Source organism: Emydura macquarii, unplaced genomic scaffold, assembly GCF_026122565.2.
Source record: "Emydura macquarii macquarii isolate MOO-44397 ecotype Brisbane River unplaced genomic scaffold, CSIRO-AGI_Emac_v2 contig_1045, whole genome shotgun sequence".
In the NCBI taxonomy this organism is placed as follows: domain Eukaryota; kingdom Metazoa; phylum Chordata; order Testudines; family Chelidae; genus Emydura; species Emydura macquarii.
Window position 1 is genome coordinate 11652244 of NW_027131182.1, and position 12509 is coordinate 11664752.

General features: G+C 46.3%; 1 protein-coding gene across 1 annotated transcript; it reads left to right on the top strand.

Moving 5' to 3' along the window:
• The first annotated feature begins 11177 nt into the window (after positions 1-11177).
• Positions 11178-12215, top strand: LOC137151128 (serine/arginine repetitive matrix protein 5-like). Its single transcript, XM_067545349.1, has one exon. It carries the CDS (start codon positions 11178-11180, stop codon positions 12213-12215), a length of 1038 nt encoding a protein of 345 aa, XP_067401450.1.
• Positions 12216-12509: the final 294 nt, after the last annotated feature.

The window sequence follows — 12509 nt, forward strand, 5'->3', positions numbered from 1 at the left end:
TTACACAAGAGAGGGCCATGAACTAGAGAACAGAACCTAAAATGACACCCTCCCATTAATCTATTGCCTTTCCACTTTCCCTCACTCACAAACAGTCTCACCCACCGGTTCATCCATTTTTCACCTTCACTCAGCCCTCCCAACCCACCTGATTTCCCATCTGATTCAGAAACTGCCTTCAACAAGTCCCTTCAGTTCTCTCCAAAACAACTTCCTTCCTCCTGACTTACCTTTCTCCTTCCTGCCCAACCTGACCTTCATCTACTTAGGAATCTCTCCTGCTTTGGCTCAAAACTTCCACAACCCAGACTAAAAATCCCTCATGCTGCCAGCTGAATCCCTGTCTAGAAATACTCTTTCCCTCACCTGACCCTCTGGCTCAGTAAACCCTTCCCTTGGCTCTCCCTCACACCTGTCTTCAGGAGCCCCCAAATCATCTTTACTAGGCTCAGAATGTGCCCACGTCCCCAATTTTATCCTACCCAGTCCTCTTAGTTACTGACCTATGTAATGAGATAAGGCTATTGATCTTTGTAACTAGATCATGTAAATTGGGACAGAAAATAAGCCCAGTTATTTAACAGTCTCTTGCACCTCAGACTGTTATTACCTGTTTAAATCATAGTAATGTTTCATCATTTACAGTTATTGGGGAAGAAACATTCATTTTAAAAATATCCTGGGGACATGCAGCGGAAGGGAAAGCAGGGGTTCTGGCACGGGCGGGATGGAGGAGAGGGGCATAGTAGGCAGAATTCCGTTGTGCTCAGTCTTCCACTGCTGTGTGGTCCATGAGGGGGCCTCACACCAATGGTGTTAAGTTAGGGCTGTACTGCTGCACAGAGATGGCCCTAGTTTGCACCATTGCACTGGGTGGTCCTTAATCAAGGCGCTGCAACAGTCTTCCTTCTCCACTCTGAGTGCCAAGTATGTTCCTCCAATGATTGTTAAAAAAGAATCCAGATAAGTGATGGAAAATAAACTCATGTCAGTTTAAATGAGTAGGTTTTAGAGTATAGGTTTGTGTTTTGCATTTAAACTACTTTCATATGGACATTTTGTGTTTTTAAATTGTCCAGAATGGAAAATAAAACAGTCCTTGAATGAATGAGGTCTTAACATCAAGGCATAATTACTTCTAACACATGTAAGTCAGGGTTTATGTTGAGTAATTCTAAATCTTATTAGTTAATGAGTATATTATGCAAGGAATTTCTGTTTCCTAACCAATATGAGCCAAAGATTCTCTTTAGCAGTATCATAAAATTGGTACGATGTGTCTCAGAATAGAAAAGACTAAACATGCACGCACACACTCTTTGTCCATTAACAATGCCTGTTTCTCATTCAAATTATATGTCACTGGCAAACTGAGCCAGAGCTTTGGAACAAAAGCTAAAGCTGCCTTTGTCATATCAACCCTAATTGAGAATAAATTCCTCATTTTGAAAATGTGGCAACAAATCTTTATTAAGTAGTTCATGAGCCATGACCGGGGTTTTAGTTTGTGTCTTTCAACGAGTGAACAACCTCAGAAAGGAAGTGTGGACTTTAAACACCAGATTCTGCTCTGTTGTATTTTTCTTTGTCTCTAACAGCTTGTCTATTTATACGTGTAATCTGTTTATATCCTTTTTGTTTGTTCAGATTTAGTTTGATCCCAAAGTCCATTGACTGCCTCCTCTGTCATTGCTCACAATATTTTTTAAATCAGAGGCCCACAATTTGAGCAGAGATACCCACTCCTACTCCAGACCCTTTGCACTGCATAAAAGGACCAGAGCACCATAAAGGGATGTGTTACGGCAAACCATTCACCCCGGTGGCACCTCCTGCTGGCCATCCTGGGAATTAGCTCTGCCAGTTAGTGGTGCCCTCTTCATTTGTGCCTCATCCATCGTCCTCTCAACCCCGCGGTCCGGCCTTACTCCAAGAACTGCAGCGTCTCCTTCGTGACTCAGCTCTCTGGCCGGACCACCATCTGTGTTTCCCCCTTCAAGGGTTACCCCAAAATCTTTCTATACAAACAGTCCCAGGCAATCTTCTCCTGTGTTGCCCTAATGATGCCACTTCCCCAGTGGCCAGTAGGGAAACCTGGGCCCACCTCTACTCCAGTTCCAGTCCAGGGACCTTCAGCTCAGCAGTTCCGGGCTCTACCCTGTTAGCCCTTACTGCTCCTTCCCTGGACTGCTTCCTGTGTTTCCTAGTTCCACCTCTTTTCTGGAAGTACCAGCTCCAAATCAACTCCTCTTCCCAGGGAGTGACTGCAGACTATCTCCCTGCAGCCTTGTCTATTCTCAGTTCCTGAGATTTTTAGGTCCCCACATATTCTGCCAGCTGAGCCTTCTTTAATCAACTCTCTGCTCCCTGGCTACTCCTCCAGGTGCAGCCTAGGATGTTAATTGGCCTACCTGGCCACTATAACCCCTTCTAATCCTGTCTGAAGTGAACATCCCATCACAGGGTCCTAAAAGTAAAATATCAATCTGGGGGAGGATTTCCCCAGTGCAGGAACTGCAGAAGACAGCCATAAGGCTGCCTCCCGAGGACCTCTTCACACACTCTAGGGGTGGGGGCATACCAGGGTTTTTCCAGGAACTGGAGGGTGGTGTCAGGGTGGGCTGCAGCACAAAGCACTATAGATTCCAGGCAGCACTGTAGCCCACTGGGGACAGCCATAACTTAGACAGCCAATGTGGCTTGTCTAAAATATGTTGGATGGAGCCCTCCAGTCCCTTCGATCAGGACTGGGCAAAGGTGGCTTAAAGCTGCCTTAGCCTCCACCTCCCTTTGCGCTGAGAATTTTCTTCTGTGTCTCTTAGAAGTGTTGGACAGAGTCTCACCTTTTAACATTAACAAAACTGCTATATTTCATGACCCAGAGTCAATCAAAAAACTACCAGTGGCTATTTATACAATGAAAAACCATATATTTTAAATTTTTTTGTAAAGTCTTCTAATTTAACTTTCTAATAGTTTCTTGGCTAAATCATTGTATCTTCTAACTCCCATTTTATTTTAATTAGCAGGAAATGTAGCTAGGGTGATCTGATAGCAAGTGTGAAAAAATCAGGACACTTTTTTTCATGAGTGGGGGTACAGTTGCCTATATAAGACAAAGCCCCTAATATCAGGGTGGTCCTGATAATATCAGGATGTCTGGTGACCCTATGCGTAGCACCCTGCTCCAACCAATAGTAAATTGAAACAGAGTAGGAAATAGTCTCTAAATGTTTCTCCTGAGACAAGGCATTTTGCCGAGATATAGGGTCTTTTAGAAGCTGCACAACCACCAACAGTGATGCCTAGTGGTCAGGTGGGGGTTGTCAGCTTGTCTCCTCATTGAAACACAGTCCTATCCTTCAACACCCCCACCTCAAGGATTTCCAGTCCTACCCTTTAGCACAGGGATTTGGGCACTGGGCCCTTGAAGAATCAAGGTGTTTTCCAGCTGGCCTCTCACCTGGGATGAAGGCTCTTGTTCTTGCAATGTCCTCTCAGAATGCATAGTGAACTCTGGGCTCACGCTCTGCACTGGGCTCCGGTCCAGTGCCCAATGGTGGGCGACTCTACTTGGCACCTTGACGTGCTAAGCATCCACCCTCCCAGACCACTTCCTACCTCAGTCTCCTTTAGCTTCACAGAGTAAATCACTTCAGTCTAGTCTCTGACCTGAAAACTCAGTCTCCAGACTCTCCTTTGTAGGTTTGCACAGGTCTCAGGCAGTGAGCTCCTGGGCAGTACATTCCCCTCAGAGCACCCTCTGCTCCCATCCACTGCCTGCCTCTAAGCTGCTCTGCTCCTCTTTCTAAAGCCCTGTCTCCATCTTGTGCAGCTCTTGCAGGTGTGTCTGGGTGGGGTTGCCTGGGCCCAGAGCTGCTCTTTAACCCCTTGCTCTCCAGTGTGGGGTTTGCACACCCCATCAGAAGGAACCTTAGAAACAATATTGAAGCAAGTGCAGAAAAACTCCCCAGTGTTGTAACCAGGTTTTTGTGACAGCTGAAAGAGAGACAGAGTGAACTGGCCATTCAAAAAGAAGAAATCATCATTTCCCCATTCTGGAAGATGTGAGTATGCATAAGGGATGTGCCCAGACAATGGGTTCAACAGTATTAAGTCCATTATTTCTTTAAGGGAATAATATACACCAATTTATTACCTTAAGTAGAATTATCGAGATACTTAAACACACGGGATTTGATAAAATAATAAAACAAGTTTATTAACTACAAAGAGATTTTAAGTGAGTACAAGCAATAAGGCATAAGAATCAGAAATGGTTACAAGAAAAATAAAGATAAAATGCTTTCTAGTGCCTAACTTAAGAAACTGTATTAGATTTAAAGAAAAGTTTATCTCCACATGCTTTCAACAACATCACTGGCCAAATCGCTAGGTCAGGACCCCTCCCCCAGAGTCCAACAGCTGCTTCTTTTGTCTTCTCAGGTGCAAAGAGTGAGATGGACAGGGAGCAACATCATGGAGTTTTCCCCTCCTTTTTATAGGTTCAGCCTTCATGTTGAAAAATATTTCCAGCTTAGAACCAGGAGACAAAGAATCTGTGGAAAGATGTTCCCTGCTGGGTTTTTTCATTTGTATGTGCTTACATGCAGGTTTCCTTTTGTATCCTCCTTTCCCTTTTTCTGCTTGATGACTTTGTTTACTGCTTAAATGCAAATTAAGGCAAACATACATTCCTTTGTTTAGGAAGACCTGTTTGCCAACTTCTTCCTGGGCAGCGCTGTGGAGTTTGGAACATGTGCTAAGAACATCATACAGGGGAATCTTATAAATTCACATATAATGTTGCTACATATATTTCATCATGACAGTACTGACCAGTAATTTGAGTTTTCAAATGATACCTCACAAAGGCATACCTTGTATAAAGATGATTACAATAGCATGTAGGGCGTGAATACAGGGGTGCATTCTGTCACCCAGGAGAAACTCTCCTCTGATTGGCTGCCTTCCCCCATGCCCCAACCTTCTGGGGAAGAGCAGCCAATCAGAATTGTTGCAGGAAGCCAGCAAAATTATTCTTCCCCTGCCCCTTCCCCACAGGCTGTGAGGGGAGTTTTGGGTAGGGGAGGATGAAGAGGGCACAGTAAGAGCCAAGGAATTCTTCTCCCAGGCAAAACTGGTCAGTTTCCTTTCTGCTTTCCCTGCCTTCTCTCTCTATCTCTGCAACACCAGGTCTGGAAAGATGTGAGGGGGATATGTGCATAATTAATTGCTGGGCTGGGAGATGAGCAGATGTGGGTCTGGAGGATACAGTATTAATTAATTAGAACTTTTGGTTGGGGTCAAGCTGTAAGCTCCACAACATCAAGCAGCATTTTACACAGATCGGTGTGATTTGATCTCAGTGGGCTTCTCCAGAGAGAACTCCTGAAATGGGAACCAAAAATCATGTTAGTCTATTAACTCGAGAGAATTGGCAACACTGTTTTGTCCTACAGATGCTAGGGGCAGGGATGGGATGTTCAAAAATCAAAAGACTGACCAAATCTTTGGCCTGAAAATCATGAGAACCTTTTTAATCTTATGATTTTGTGTGGAGGGTCTGACTCATGATTTTTGAACTTTTGGTGTGGAAATTCTATGATTTTTGCCCTCTGACAGATGGTATCAAGTCATTAATTGATTGTCATTCCGAGAAAGTGGTACTGTGTGGATTAAATTACTGCAATAAAGGAGAAAGTGAGAAATAGGAAAAAGGTTGCTCCAGGTATAGTGATTTATGCACATATCCTGTAGAGTTTTGATGCATCATGGGAGATACTACTTTTAGCAGCAAGGGGAAACTCTATTTTTCACTCTCTTTATTGCTGAGCATTTTCTGCATAGCATGTACAGTGGGTAGGAGTTGTGCACAAACCATATAGACCCTCTGTTTCAGAGCTGAAAACCATTACTATTTGATAAGTGGCTCATTATCAGACCATGGACTGAGTAAGCTGCCTCCAAAGTAGTGATTTTAATCTCTCTGATGCTTGGGGAGAAGTTGAATGGGTCAAATTAATGCTGTACATGGCCATGTAAGAGACACAAGCCATAGTCTTTGATTTCTTAGGGTAGCAGGGACTGGGAGCATTGTGTAGACAATCTTTTTTCAGCTACTAATCTAGCAGATTTAGTCTCATGACCCATGGGTCTTGAATACAGGTTCATGGGAGCAGCCACACTCCAACCCTCCATCTGGCAGCCTGTTGACAATTACTTACTTGGGATCCATGAAGCCTAGCCACAGTGTGAGGCTTTGCCCCTGAGGTCCAATCGGCACATCCCCAGATTGGCCCACTGGCCCTACTTAAGACAGCAGCAGGAACAGGAAGCTGTCTGAACAACTGGGCTTCACCCTGATCTGGACTGTGTGCCTTGTGCTTCCTGCCCCAGCTGCTTGATTTCCTGGCATTCTGACCTGGCATGTCTCCTGGGATTTGACTTGTAGGTTCTAGCCTCCAGTTTGTCTCCTGCCTCTGACCCCCTGGTATCCTGACCCACCTGACTCTTGTCCAGCTATGACATCTTAAAGGTGAACTGCAAAAGGAAAGTGAACTGCAAAAGAATGAAAATCTGTGCACCCTTTTCTCTTTTACATATGCAAAGGGGATAGAAAGTTTTATTTTCTTCTGGTTGTTTTCAACGTTAGAAATATCTGGTCTAATCTACCCTGTTTTTGCATGAGGACTTCCAGGAAGACTGGAGAAGGAGTCTTATGACATCCAAAGAAAGACTGAAACTTGAGCCATTAAGAGGAGACAAGAGATTTTTACTCTGTTTCAAACTTCGTTGGGGTCCGAGTTAAATAGGAGTTAACAATGAAGAGTTACGAGAAAAAATTCTTTGTTAAAGATCCAACGTCCTTATCTTTTCACCTGAAGACTGACAAAGCTCCCTAATAAAGTAAAAGCTTCACAAGTTGCAATAGCTTGTACATATTTTCCTCAGCAACATGGAAACCTGCCACTTCTATTAAGAGGCTATTTATCTGTCTCCATATTGGACACTGTATTACAGGAGTCCCAGACTCATCAGGTCACCTGGATCCTCCAAGAATCTGTGTGGGAACTGGAAATTATTATTCACTAATAAATTACTGGCATGACATGCTATAGCAAGTGATTCCAAAGTGTAAAGAAAAGATAGAATCCTCAACATCTGCAGACCTAGGTACAACTTGTTCAAGATAGGACTTGTGTGTCTGGGATTCCTTGTTCAATTATTACATGGACATTAACACATGCACACACATTGCTACAGAAGTTCATTGCCACTCTATATATGAAAAAAACAGTTTCTCTTTCACATCAACAGGGTAAGAATGTCTGCCAGGTTTCTATAGAAACTCTTACACAGGTATGGAGTGCTCTTCTGCTGCTTATGGTTCTTAGAACGTTCTTCCAAGAGTTTAGATTACTGGAGACTTTAATTGGCTCAACCCAGACTTCCTTACACTTGTCAAAAGAAGCCCATAAAACTTTTTGACAGCTTTAGTCTGGTTAAAGAAACTGCCATAAATGCACTGTGCTTCTGTGCTTTTATGAGATTCTCCCACTGAAGATTTCATATCCTTTAATCTTGGCAGAGGCTTAATTATCTGTCCTTTCTATTTTTGTCTGAGTAGCAATGCCAGAAAAGCAAAACTAACTTTTTGTCAACCTTTGAAGTCTCTATATCCTGATTCTCAAAACTTGGTCGCAGTCTCTGAGCTGCCACACTGTATTTCCCAGATTTCTTTGTTGTTGTTGTTGTTGTGCTTATGTTATTAAAAAAACCAAAAATTTTTATGGACAAGGAAATGCTCAGGGTCAAATAGTGGCCTTGGGTATGTATTTGCACTTCCCATTGACTTCAGTGGGAGGAGCTGTGCATAGAACTCAGTGTAATTTGGGCCTCTTTAGAGGAGATTGCTGAGTTAAAACTGTTGGAACTGAATTCATTTCTTGGCCATTTGAATATTTTGGAGAAAACAGAGGAGGAAGAGAATGCTAGCATCATGTTTCACAGCATTTGTATTTTTGAAGGAATTTAAAGAATATCACCATGTAGAGAAAATCTCTCTCCAATAAATGCCCATATAATCTTTAGCTGTCGAAGTCTCATAAATAGTACCTTAGGTATATCTTGTGTAGATTACTGACAAAACAAAGGGCAATCTTTAGAAAATCTTTCTAAGGCCATGGCTACACTACATCTTAAGTTGACATAAATTATGTTGCTCAGAGGTTTGAATAAGCCACCCCCCTTGAGTGACATAATTTATGCCGATATAAGAGCTTCTCCTGCCAACATAGCTACTGCTGCTCGCGGGGACTGGAGTAATTAAGCCGATAGGAGAGCTCTCTCCCATTGTCTTAGAGTGGCTGCAAAGAGAGCTTACAGTGGCGCAGCTGCATCACTGTAGCCGTAGCCTAAGTTTTAGAATGACATGCTGACATTTGGGAGTTTAGCCAATGCTGTGTAGATACACAGTGTGCAGACATGATCAATAACATATACAGTTATCTACCTCTTACTGAGCCTCAGTTTTCATAGTAGAAATGTAAAACTGGAACTTTCTGACTCAACAGAACTACTCCATGTACATATCAGAGTCGTATCTGCCTACTTAAGGGGTCAAAATCATTTTTTTTTACTGGTATTTTCTTCTATTGGTCCTGCAGAGCTACCATACCTGAGAAAGAAATGGACTCTTCCCTCTGTACATCATCAACAGGATTGTTTATTAAGTTGTTATTAGTTAAGCTGAAGGTGCAAATGTCACAAAGGACAGAATTTGGTCGGTAGACTTTTATTATTGGTGGTGTTGTGCAAGAACTCTTGAATTCAAGCTAAGGTTTACAGTTAAAAATATCTTTTTATTTGTAAACTAAGCATGTTCAGTCTGGAGTGATTGAGAAACATATCTTTGCAATGCCATTTTTATAGAGTAACTTTTCAGAGCAGAACTGCACTTTAAAGAGCCCACAGCAACATGGAACAAATGACTGTGAGAAAAGAAAATTTAGCTGGAAAATTTTGCATGGTTCACAGCACAGAGATTTACCAATTTATTTCCCCTTCTTGGGAATGAGTTTGTGTGATAGTCTTTGCTCGTGGAGAGCATTACCCAGTGGTCAGGGCTTAGGCCCTTCGACATGCAGAGGATGGGTTTTGGTGGGGAGCCAGGGTCCTCCTACTCCAGAGGAAATTTGAGGAGCCAGGGCCATTGGATTATACCCTACCCCCAGAGAAAACGTCAGCATTTTGGTGGGCTGCTCCGCTGAACTTGAAAGGCATAGGGCTGGAGGGATAGGTACCAGTGCAAAAGCCAGGGTTTTGTGCCCTTTATGGCATTTAACCACCTTAAGGGGGCATGGTCATTGACAAGCTTGAATGGATTTCCCAGGAGCTAAGATCATATAAATTCCATGGCCCATTTCACAGTGAAACCTTCCTTTTCTATTACAGACTATGCCTGTTCCTCTGGCAATAGTTTGTGGCTTAAGTAGAGTACTGGGAGCTCTTCTCCATTTGTTTCCTGGGACAAGATTGCACCCAGTCCCACTTCTGGTGTGTAAAATGAATTCTTTTGAGAAACTGGAACTGAACAGGCCAGGCTCTTTACACAGGAGTTCTTTCACCTGCTGAAAGGCTTTTTCACAGGCCTCAGACCAATGTATCTTCTTGGGGCTACTGTCCTTAACTAGGTCTGTGAAAGGTGCTGTGATTGTTGAAAACTCTAGCACAAATCAGTAGTAGTAGCTTGCAAGCCACCAAAATCTTCTGACTTGCTTCATGGTGGGGCGTGGGCCTGGTTTTGGGGCCTGGACTTTATCCAAGAGAGGGCCAGACTTATCTTTTCCCTGAAATATATCCCAGGTAAGTAGTTTCTTCCTTTCCAATCTTGCACTTCATAGTGGTTGTCATTAGCCCAACCTGTTGCAGGGACTGAAGGATGGTAGTGATGTGTGCGAGTTGTTCCTCCCACTCTTGGCTGTAGATGACCATATCATCTAAATAGGTGGCTGTTTATGAGCCATGTGATTGCACAACTAGATCCATGAGCCATTGAATTATTGCTGGGGCACCGAGGAGGCCAAAGGACATAGTTAGAAACAGACAGACGCCCACATGGCATGGAAAAGGCAGTTTTCTCCTGTGATTCTGGTGTGTGTGGATCTGCCAATACCCCTTCATTTGGTCTAATGTGGTGATATATCAAGCCTCAGCCAGCCAGTCTAATAGCTTGTCTACTTGGGGCAGGTGGTAGGCATCAAATTTGGAGATTGCATTGATTTTTCTGAAGTCTATGCAAAACCAGACAGTGCCATCCAGCTTTGGGACTAATTACGACTAGGTTCTCTCTTCAAGTGATTGCTCATATGCATTCCAACATAGGTGAGTGTGCGTCCCGTGCACGAGTGTCCGGAAGCTTTTTTGCCCTAGCAACCCCTGCAGGGTTGGTTCTGGCGCCCCCCTGGAGTGCCGCGCTCATACCGTGGTATATATGGCGCCACCGACCCTGCGGGTCCCCAGTTCCTTCTTTCCGCCTGTGACGGTAACTGGAACGCTTGCCCCTTGCTAGCACAAGCAAGTAGCAACCCTGATTCTTCATTCAATTGTTATAGTTAGATTAGTGTTAAGTAGTTATAGTGTTAAGTAAATAGTGTTAAGTAGTAAGCATTAGCCCTTAGGGGCTTGGACTGACCCATGCCAGGCTATACCGGGTTTAAAGCCTGTGCGACCTGTGTGAAGGCTTTCCCTGTCAGCGATCCCCATGACAAATGCCTTCGATGCCTCGGGGAACTGCATCGTAAGGAAAAATGCAAAATTTGCAAAGCCTTCAAACCCCAGACACAAAAGGAGTGTGATGCCCACCTGAAGGCTATGCTAATGGAGTCAGCACTTCGACCCGACTCCGAGCCCTCCAGGTCTCCAGCGGCAGAGCGCTCCACCGACACTGACAATGGCACCGACGCAAAAACCGGCACCGAAGAGACAGAAATGGCCCGAGGCTGTATCTATGGACTCCCCTCTGCGACTGGGACAGCAGGGGGTGATTCAGGAGATGCCCCAGCCCCATGCCATTGACATCTCCATGCAGGGAGCCTCCCCCAACCCTGGGGGGTGGGGTAGTGCCCCTGGAGGGACCGTCGACGCCAGAGGCGTTTGCGGCTTCTTGCGCCCTCATGGGCATGCCCACGCCTCCGTCCCCCGCTTGGCTGAGGGTTCCGGGAATAGCATCTCGGGGTAAACCCGCACTGGGTTACCCCGGTGGGTGGCAGAGACAGGATCCGAGGTCTCCCTCCAGATGGTCAAGAAGGGACAGCGACAGCTCCCCTCCTAGCTCTGACCAAAGGTCGTTGAGCCCCTCGACACCACGCCAGCGGGGGCGGTCGCGAGGTTCCAGACGGAGGCATCAGAGCTCTGCCTCTGAGGGTGCCCGGTCCTTGGAATCCCGGCAACGCTCGCCTGCCCACACCTCGGCACCGGTGACCACGGGAGAGACGGGACATTCTCCGGGACGCAGCCCGGTGCGCTCGCCGAGCATCCACACCTGGCACCAATCTCCCTCCCAGCACAGGTCCCGCTCCCTCAGGCGCTCCAGTTCGCCTAGAGACACCCCGCACAGGTCCCACTCACCAAAGGCCTCTCGGCAATGGTCCCGCTCCCCAAGACACAGCCGGCACCAGTCTCCATCACCGCTCCTGGTACAGGCACCATCAGTACCGAGGCGCGAACAACGCTCCCGATCCCCGGCACGGAGTCCGGTGCGGATCCCGATGGCTGAAAGGACCAAATCCTCTCGGCACCGGTCTAGATTCACGGTCTACAGCCTGCCTAAGACTCAGCAACCTGGACGGGAAAGGCGTCGCGAAACCCCTAGTCCAGTGCGGCCCGTGGCACCATGCAGCTCGGCACCGGCGGATGCCCCCGACTATGGTCGCACCCGCTCTCCGATAACCAGGGGCCGTATTCGAGACCGCAGGGGCTCCAGATCCCTGACGCGCAGCCCGGTGCGGGCTCCAGCACCGGAATACACGGCACCGACTGCTCCAGCACCACACCGTAAGGAGCGTACTTTAGAACGGCACTGCTCCAGGTCTCCAGTACAAAGGCACCATACTAAAGCAGAGGCACCCAGGAGACATTCCTCCACCTCCTCCAGCCGCTCCCCCCGCACGCTGGTGCCGCAAACATCGCTGGGACCGCTCCTGTCACCCTGAAGTACATCTCGGGAGCGGGGAGACAGAGACCACAGAGCTAGGGGGCACCGCTCCCACAGTGCTGCCACCCAAGGAGCTGCCTCATACCCGGTACTGGGACCGGTACCACAAGGACCCATATCATACCCGGCACCGGGATCGGTGCCAACGTGGCCACAGGGACCTTGGCAATGGCCCTACTGGCAATGGGCCCCTCAGACTGCGCAGGGCACGGAGTCAGCACCTTCCATGGGAGCTCACCCGCCACCCTCCCCTCAAAGCCAATTGGATAAGGGGAGCTCTTTGGAAGAAGAG